Below are 8,723 nucleotides of genomic sequence, written 5' to 3'. Positions count from 1 at the left end.
TTCAACTCATGACTAACTCTAGTCACGACACAAACACTAAGAGTTTATGGTTTTACAAGGGGGTTCCTAAGCAACGCTTCCAAATAAGCAAATTAGGAATTACAGCGAAGAACAATTACAAAGTTACAACTCAACTAAGGACAACAAGATACTAGATTTAGGAACTGGTCTGTAGTAGTGTTAAACTTTATTCTTGATGCACTTGAGAATTGAATGCTTGATTAGTGAACGGTTGGAGTGTTTGAATGCTCAAGTTGATTCTGAAGTGTTCAAGTAATGTTTTGTTGTAATGCTCTTTGTTAATACAACATGGATGACATCACTTGAGTGATGTAATCACTTGGTAGGTCAAATGAGAAGTGACTGTAGAACCTGCGCTGCACTGTTTCAGCGTACAGTGCAAGCAGTCGCTTTTCAGCTGTAGACAGTTGACTTCGTACTGCTGTCAGGGAAACACAAGGGTATCAGGTCTCTGCGTTAATTCTCTATCTTCTGGAGTCGTAGCAGTTTTCATTAGCCGGAATCCGTTGATTTGAGTTGTGTACCAAATGAGTCAGGTTCCTAATCTGGTTCTTTGATAGTAAGTTTGTTAGATCATCAAAACATAAAGCTAAGGCATTGTAAACCCATCAATATATCTCAGGTGAAACTGACCACGGGTATTTATAATAACAAGTGATATAGTAACATGAAATCGATTAAATAACTTGCTATAATCGATTAAATTACACTAGTAACTAAAATAATTGGATGCTATTAGAATATATATAAATTAAACCCTAAATGGACCAATTTAGGCATAGGAGTATTGCCTCCATCAAGTTGCCAGTTATCAATAAACAACCTCCTGACACCTGTATATGTTGGTACGTGCACCAAAACAAATGGCACAAGCTTGAAGTAAACTTCAGATTATTTGCAAAGCATGAGCATGCATGCGTAGGTCTCCTAGTTAGGGCCGTGCATAATTAGGTAAATACCAAATTACCATATCAAAATTAAAATTTTTGGTATTTGGTATTTGGTATTTGGTATGGTATTTGGTTTACATTTTAAAAAAAAAAAGTTGTTATTAGGTATGGTATTTGGTATTTTTTTTACCAATACCGTACCGAAATATATATTGAATTAATTTTAAATATTGTGTCATCCTTGCAGCCCTCAGTTACCAGAGAGCTTCAGAAGAATGTTTCTAGTTCCATGTTATTTTGTTGAAGCATGTGCGCCACCTATTTTTGTCAATGTGGTTAATGGATGTTACCCGAATAGTTTTTGTAAACCACACTTGTGAAAGACTTATTTTGGTCACGTTTTAAGAAGCTTATTGGTGTCCGGTATATTACGGAGATGCAAGTTAGAGCTTTAGACCAGACATACTTATATGTTGATGAAGTTTGTTAACATTATTTTAATCTTATGCTCTTGTTTATAGAAGTCTCATATATGTTGTGCAGTGCTGTAGCATTCATAAGATTGATTTTACTGGCTAGTTATAATTTTAATTTTCCTGGCCAGTTAAGCTGTTATTCTCCCCAAAATATAACGTTCCGAAGCTGCTTTAGAACCGAATAAACCGAAGTTACCATACCGAATAAACCGAAACCGAAAGGCAAAAAATCCAACCATACCGAGTTTAATTAGGCACGGTATTGGTATAGCATTTTAGGATACCGAGTACTGAAAATACCGAACCGAAATGTCTAAATACCGTACCGAAATGTCTAAATACCGTACCGTACCGACCGACGAACACCCCTACTCCTAGCTACGTTGAAGAGTGCCAACACTTGCTCAGAATATGCGTCATCTAACCACCTTTGAAACTTCAACCAAGAAAATTAAATGCCCTCGCTTTCAATCTTAGCTTTACGCTTTCTCTTCATTTTTCTGTAATTAGACATCTGAAGGATGTTAATAATACCACTAGAAAACGCATTGAAACAGGCCATCAAGTATTAAGTTGACTGCAAAATTGGAATAAAAAGAATTTGAAATGAGCTGCCGGCAAAGCTAAGCCACTTGTCAGTCAACAGAAAGTCCATCATACCCCATTATTGCAACACAAACATTGAGTAGTCTAAAATGTTTTGGTTTACAAACTATTGTTCAGTCCATCTTGACCCAACCCATTTCAGTTCAAGTAATCTTTTATGACACGCTCAATTTTAGCCCCACCCACTCATTTGACACCCCTACTGCTATCAGTAAGATCCCGGCATCTGAATAAGCTTAGGCTAATCATATGGCGTGCACAGAAAACATGTATATTTCATTTCAAGATCACGGCTTCTACATACGACAATCATCGTACAGTATATCCTTTTCCTGCATATTACAGTAGGTACATGAAATCACAAAAGCCTCCACTTTGAGTGATAAGTTTAAAAGGAAAAGGGAAAAAAGTTGATACTATTTTGCACCAACTTTCCAAGAAAATTTTCCAAACATCACCTAGACCTCTACTTTTATATTGTCTTGACATTCCCCAGAGTTCTGATGCTCTGATTGACCGAGCAAATGAAAATTTTATGCCCAGCACTTGCCTCCATCATAACCAAGATACGCCCTAAATTATCAACTCTTTGAACTTGGAAAATCAGTAAATGAGAAGAATCCCCCTGAATGATGAATGATGATTGCAAAGTCATTTTGAATTAGACTAAAACCTCCTCCGCCTCTCACCTCAATCCCTCAATGGTGAAAAAGAAAAGAACAGCAGAAAATCCCTCAATGCCTTCTCCAGACATTTCTAAAAGAAGATCCACTGTGTCGTTTTACCCAGTCAGTGTATATAGGTAAACCTGCTACCTTATCAATCTCATCTAACAAGATATCCTCTGTAAGATTGCCCTCTATGATGTGCTTTGCCTGTCCATTAGATGTTTCATCGGTCAAAAATAGTTGTAAATGCTGTTAAAACGAGGGATGATGTTGCTATAAGACAAACCTCCTCGTAGACACTAATACGATCTGGGTTTGATTTCTCTGTTTGGATCCGCACAAAGATCCAAGCATTTTCATGGGCGTTCCAGGAACACTCTATTATCCTACCCGAGTACAAAGACAAGTCAGACCCATCTGCAGGAGAAAGTACCAATCAGACCAAACTTGGTTAAGAAAACTTGAGGAGGCAGTCATATTATCACCACCTCATTTTTTGCAGAACAAAAGCAAAAGAATTTGCTAACATTTCCTAATAGAATTCAAGGGATAGATCTTCAAATTCTCAGTGCCAGCTGGCACAGACGAGCGTTGCAAGCAAAGGGAAGGAAAGGAGAGATCTTTTTGCCACTGGAAACTCCTAGAAGGGAATATGAGCTCAAAGAAAGGAGAAAAAGAAGTGATCATCAAACCTTTAAACATGACTCTGCAACCTTCAATTAGTTTCTTGTTTCCGTGTTCTTGCAGATAAAGCAAATTGCTACCGTCGACTCCCACCTACCAATGCCAACTTGTTAATCAGATTATCCTAGTAGTAAAGTGATCAGAGCCACTACTATGTGATGTTATCTACTACTGTTAATGTATACACAGGAAAAAGCTCAGCATATAAACACTACAAATCAAACTGCAGTTTGAGAGCTAACGATGAAAGAAATTATAACCACCTCAAAGAGAAAATCAACAGTACTCATTCCAGGATATTTCCATTTCAGACGCCCATCGTGTTCACAATGCACATAAGTTGCATTCCAGGCCTGTATTATAAATTATCAGGAGCCAGGTAAGCAAAGTTACAAGCAATTTGCTATCTAAAGCAGAAATTAGCTTCAGAATGTACCAACCATAACAAAGTGACTTGCTGGTCCCAGCAGCTTTACGTCAAAAGACAAAGCACGTATGCAGACACATCAAGAGTGCACAACAAGCATGTAAGTGAAGGTAATTACACTTAATTGGGGTGGACAAGTTCTCTCAAGTCAGATCTACGAGAGTGCATCACTTGGGTGCATTTGCAGATGAAATCATTTCATCCAATTTCTCTTCAAAATTTCATTCTCTTTCACTTTTTCAGTAAGATGAACTGAAAATTGTAAACATGCAATGATAGAGTATCGAAAGGTTCAGTAGAGCAAAGTCTCGTACTTTTAGGTATCTTTTTGGTATTAGGAAGCAGATATCAATTCAGAACTTTGTTACCAGAAATGTTCTTTTTAGTCTACATGGAAAAGCTAGGTCTGAATAAATTGTTTTAAAAAATTCAGAGTATATTTACTTTAGGATTAAGATACTGAATCTAAGTTCCAAGCTTATTTTGCTTTCCATCTACAGGTTTATTCTTCTTTCTTTTCTTTTATCATATATTCTGTTTATTTTCCCTATTATAGTCTGAATGTTCGTGTTGCTTTTACTTCTGTTCCTTTTTCTTTAGCTCCAGATCCTATCATGTTCCTATTCTTTCTTTAGATCTTGATTCTCATAATTTCTCCATTCATTATTTCATTAAAGACCACAACCGGGTCTCTCTTTTTTTCTTTGCTACCTTAGTATTTTCATGTAATCCAAATTCAACTTCTTTGCATAAAAGTATCCAGCTTCTGTCCTTGAAAATTTGTTTTAAATAGCATCCCTATCTGAATTGACTACACACACACACACACACACACACACACACACACACACACACACACACATATATATATATATATATATATATATATATCACGAATTAGAATAAATCATTACTTTACACATACAAAACGCACAAAATATGAGTGAAATGCGAGGCGATATGCATATAAATACACATTTTTTATGCCGAATATCAAAGTTCGTAGCTAATTTCATTATTTATTTTTTTGTAGTAAATGGGGATTGACTACAAAAAGAGGAATCAAGAAGAAGATCAAACACATAACTTCCTGAAGAACTCTTAGAGAAGAGAAACTTATTCTTTGTACAAAAAGAGAGACATTAAGAACCTATTGTATAATGAGTGAGAGAAAATTAAAGTAGCATGAGATCTTATTACGTTGTTGGTGAGCGAGTGAAAAAACTATCTTGCTTTCTCTTTAACACATGGTACAATTACAATATATCGAATAATAAAATCAACAATATCACAATCAGAAACTAATTCGAATATAAGTTATATACATAGACAGTGCAAATTTTTTTACACTATCAGTGTTTAACTTGCGATAGCAAGTTACTTATCATTTTACCAGGTTATCTATTATCGTTTATGATAGAGATTTACTGATAATTTTCTAATAAGTGATTTGATTATATAGGCATAGAATTTAAACTCTTGTTTTAAAAAATTTTCTATCTTTGATTTATTTGTCTTTTAACAATTTCTATGTTTTACCTGATAACTGCTGAATTGGTCATTGTCAACATGATGCACTGGCCTTCCTCTTTCATCATAGAGAATGAGCCCACTAAATCTTGGCAGCTCACACTTTTCTCCCATAAGTATAGGCCTTTGCCACACAGGCGAAATCGAATTGTGGCTATGCCACCTAGCAGAATCGCCTTCAAGTTGACCTCCAGTAACAAGCAATGGCGAAACTTTCTCCGTTTGACACTTTTCACCCATGAGTATAGGCCTTTGCCACACGGGCGAAATCGAACCGTGGCTCTGCCATCGGCCAGACTCGCCTTCAAGTTGACCCCCAGAAAGAAACAACGGAGAAACTTTGTCCGTCATACACTTTTCACCCATAAGTATAGGCCTTTGCCACACAGCTGAATTTGAATTGTGGCTCTGCCACCTAGCAGAACCACCTTCAAGTTGACCTCCAGCAACAAGCAACGGCGAAACTTTCTCCGTTATACACTTTTCACCCATAAGTATAGGTCTTTGCCACACAGGCGAAGTCGAACGGTGGCTCTGCCATCGGCCAGACTCGCCTTCAAGTTGACCTCCAGCAACAGGTAAAGGAAAAACTTTGTCCATCTGACACTTGTCACCCATAAGTATTGACCTTTGCCACACATGCAAATCAGAATTGTGGCTATGCCATTGGCAAGAATTACCTTCAAGTTGACCTCCAACAACAGATAATGGAGTAACACTCTTCGTCTGACACTTTTCACCCATAAGTACAGGCCTTTGCCACACAGGCGAATCCGAATTATGACTTTGCCACCTGTAAGAATCGCCTTCAAGTTGACCTTCAGCAACAAGCAATGGAGAAACTCTTTCAGTATGACTCTTGCTTCTTTCCTCCTCCCACTTGCTCGCGCTGCTCCACCGTACTGAGCTCGTCAGCACCTTCTTCACACAAGTACTACTCAAACCCAGTAACTTTGGCTCCGACCATTCTATATCCATGCATGGTTCTTGACTTACTAACCCTTTTCTCCTATTTGTTGCCCTTCTTTTGATAAAAGCAGTAACTATGCAAACACCAATAACTAAAGAACAAGTGCAAACTAAGAATGCAATAGATTCTTTAGTCGACAGCTTCCATTTGTCTTCCAAATTCCATAAAGCATCCATTGTTATTTTTCAAGAAATGTCCAAAAATATTCAAGAATTTGCTATAACGAGTAAATGAAAGGAGAAGAGAATTGAGTTGGTGGATAATTGGTATAAGTCTTCTTGTGAGATTCACCGACACCAGATATTTTAATTTTGATTTCTTCTCCTTATTGTTTTAGCCATTTGCCGCTAGCATTTACTCACCGTTTTATGAGGAAATAAAAGCCCTTCACGAGATATATCATGTAGGAATTAAAGAATTCTCTTATTTATATGTATTAACAAATCTGTTATTATGTTTTTGTATTTTGCCATCATAATTTTTTTTGCAAGAAAAAAAAAAGAATTAAGTTTTATTTATTACAATACTAAAAAGTTACTCATGATGTTATTTGACAAAGGTGAAAATCATTATACCCCCAATTTTACTTTAAAAATTGAACTTCCCCCTCTAGTTTGAACAATTATCGTTCTCCCCCTAATTTCTCACTTGAATTTTTAAAATACCTATTTCAAAACTCTATTATCAATATTTTCTCTTTTTGTTTTTTATTTTTTAATTTTTAGTATCATGATATTTTTTTTCTAATATATATGTTGTGAACTTACCAATATAATAACTAAATTTCATTTTAAAAATAAAAATAATAATCAAGCATATAATTTAATGACGTTGAATAATAATAATAAAGAGTACAATAAAAATTACAATAACAACAACAACAACAAGAACGTCCCAGTATAATTCTACAAGTGGGATATGGTGGAGGATAGTGTATACGTGATGACGTCCAAATCCACTACTAAAAAGTAATAGACACGGTCGCATGCAATATAATTTACCCAACTATGAGTCGGGGTCGAATCCCACAGAGAACAATGTGTAGGCGATTAGGCATGTAAGAAAATTATCGCTTATCGCGCAATGCCAAACACTAAGAATTTTGGTTTGAAAATGTTTATACCTAAATGTGGAAATGAAAACTAACCTAGAAAGCAAGTAGAATGATCAATGGCTACAAGTATGGTTGAATCGGGAATTACACTCAAGTAACGATCCAATGTATTTCACGATTTTACAAATATGAGCGAGTTTATGTTAATTAGCCACGAATAATAATTCTTAATTAGCTTCTTCCGAAGACTAAAAAGACTTCCTAATTGAATTATCCCTAAAACAATTAGAAGATTAAGCACACCCGGAATGGCTACAAGTAGTTCAATCCTATCCCTAGGTAGAATCTATAAAATGAGGGTTAACGCCTCAAGTTCTTGTTAATTAATCTTTCCCAACCCCAAATTATCTTTCCCAAAATCAATTCGGAGTTAATGGGCGAGTCCTAGGGTTAGCTAGTCCCTTTGGAAACATTAAAGAACAAGAATAATTAAAGTAACAATAACTCAACTTCATAAATATATAAAAATCATTCAATACATAAGCACAACAAGGTATTTAATCCACACTTTAAATATGAATACTTCCATAAACAAGGTTCAAGTGTTGGAAATAAATACTACACACTTAAATATTCAATACAAAGCAAGGAAATGAAGAAATAAACATAAATGGGTAAGAAAATCTTAACCACAAGCTTCAATCTTCAAGACCCAAGTGTGTGTGCAAAACCCTAGCTTCAATAAATGTTCTCTCTAGTCTATGATGACTGAAAATAAGCCAAAAGATTGCCAAAATGTCTGCTTGGACGAGTATAAAAATGATTTGGGATGAGAAATTATGAAATGTCCTATCTGCCCCAGGTCTGATGCTCGATTTCCGCACCTTCGGAAGAACCATCACAGGTGCGGCTCCGCATAAGCAGAGATCTCATCGCAGAAGCGAAAATAGAAATCCTGCAAAGCTTCGCAGAAGCGATGCCAAAGTCGCGGAAGCGACATCGCTGAAGCGATACAATAACCGCAGAAGCGGTTTCTCCATTCTCGGCCAATTTCGCAAAAGCTGTTCGCTCTTCGCAGAAGCGTGATCGCTTCTGCGCTTTGTCCTCCGCAGAAGCGGAATTTCTCAATCCATGCTTGAACCGCAGAAGCGTTTGTATTTACGCAGAAACGGGGTCGCGTCTGCGAGCAAACTTCCGCAGAAGCGGAATCACTGGGAGTTTTGCACTGTTTCACTCTTTTTAGCTCAATTCCGCTTCAATTCAACTCAAATCACCTCGTAGCATCATGTACCTGAAAATCTAACAATAACCACCATAAACAACCTCATTTTATAATTAAAAGGACATAAAAGCTAAGGAAAAGAGGCTAGAATGAGTGGTAAAATTACCACTCATCA

General features: G+C 36.5%; 1 protein-coding gene across 1 annotated transcript; it reads right to left on the bottom strand.

Moving 5' to 3' along the window:
- Window positions 1-2,243: 2,243 nt before the first annotated feature.
- Window positions 2,244-4,555, bottom strand: LOC109217989. Its single transcript, XM_019382298.1, has 4 exons — window positions 3,609-4,555; window positions 3,354-3,438; window positions 2,948-3,078; window positions 2,244-2,868 (listed from the first exon to the last, which is right to left on the bottom strand). Exons 1-4 carry the CDS (start codon window positions 3,633-3,635, stop codon window positions 2,728-2,730), a joined length of 384 nt encoding a protein of 127 aa, XP_019237843.1. The 5' UTR covers window positions 3,636-4,555; the 3' UTR covers window positions 2,244-2,727.
- Window positions 4,556-8,723: the final 4,168 nt, after the last annotated feature.

This window comes from Nicotiana attenuata, unplaced genomic scaffold (assembly GCF_001879085.1).
Source record: "Nicotiana attenuata strain UT unplaced genomic scaffold, NIATTr2, whole genome shotgun sequence".
NCBI classification, from domain to species: domain Eukaryota; kingdom Viridiplantae; phylum Streptophyta; class Magnoliopsida; order Solanales; family Solanaceae; genus Nicotiana; species Nicotiana attenuata.
Note: the sequence above shows the minus strand (reverse complement) of the source record. Positions and strands in the feature narration are given on the sequence as shown.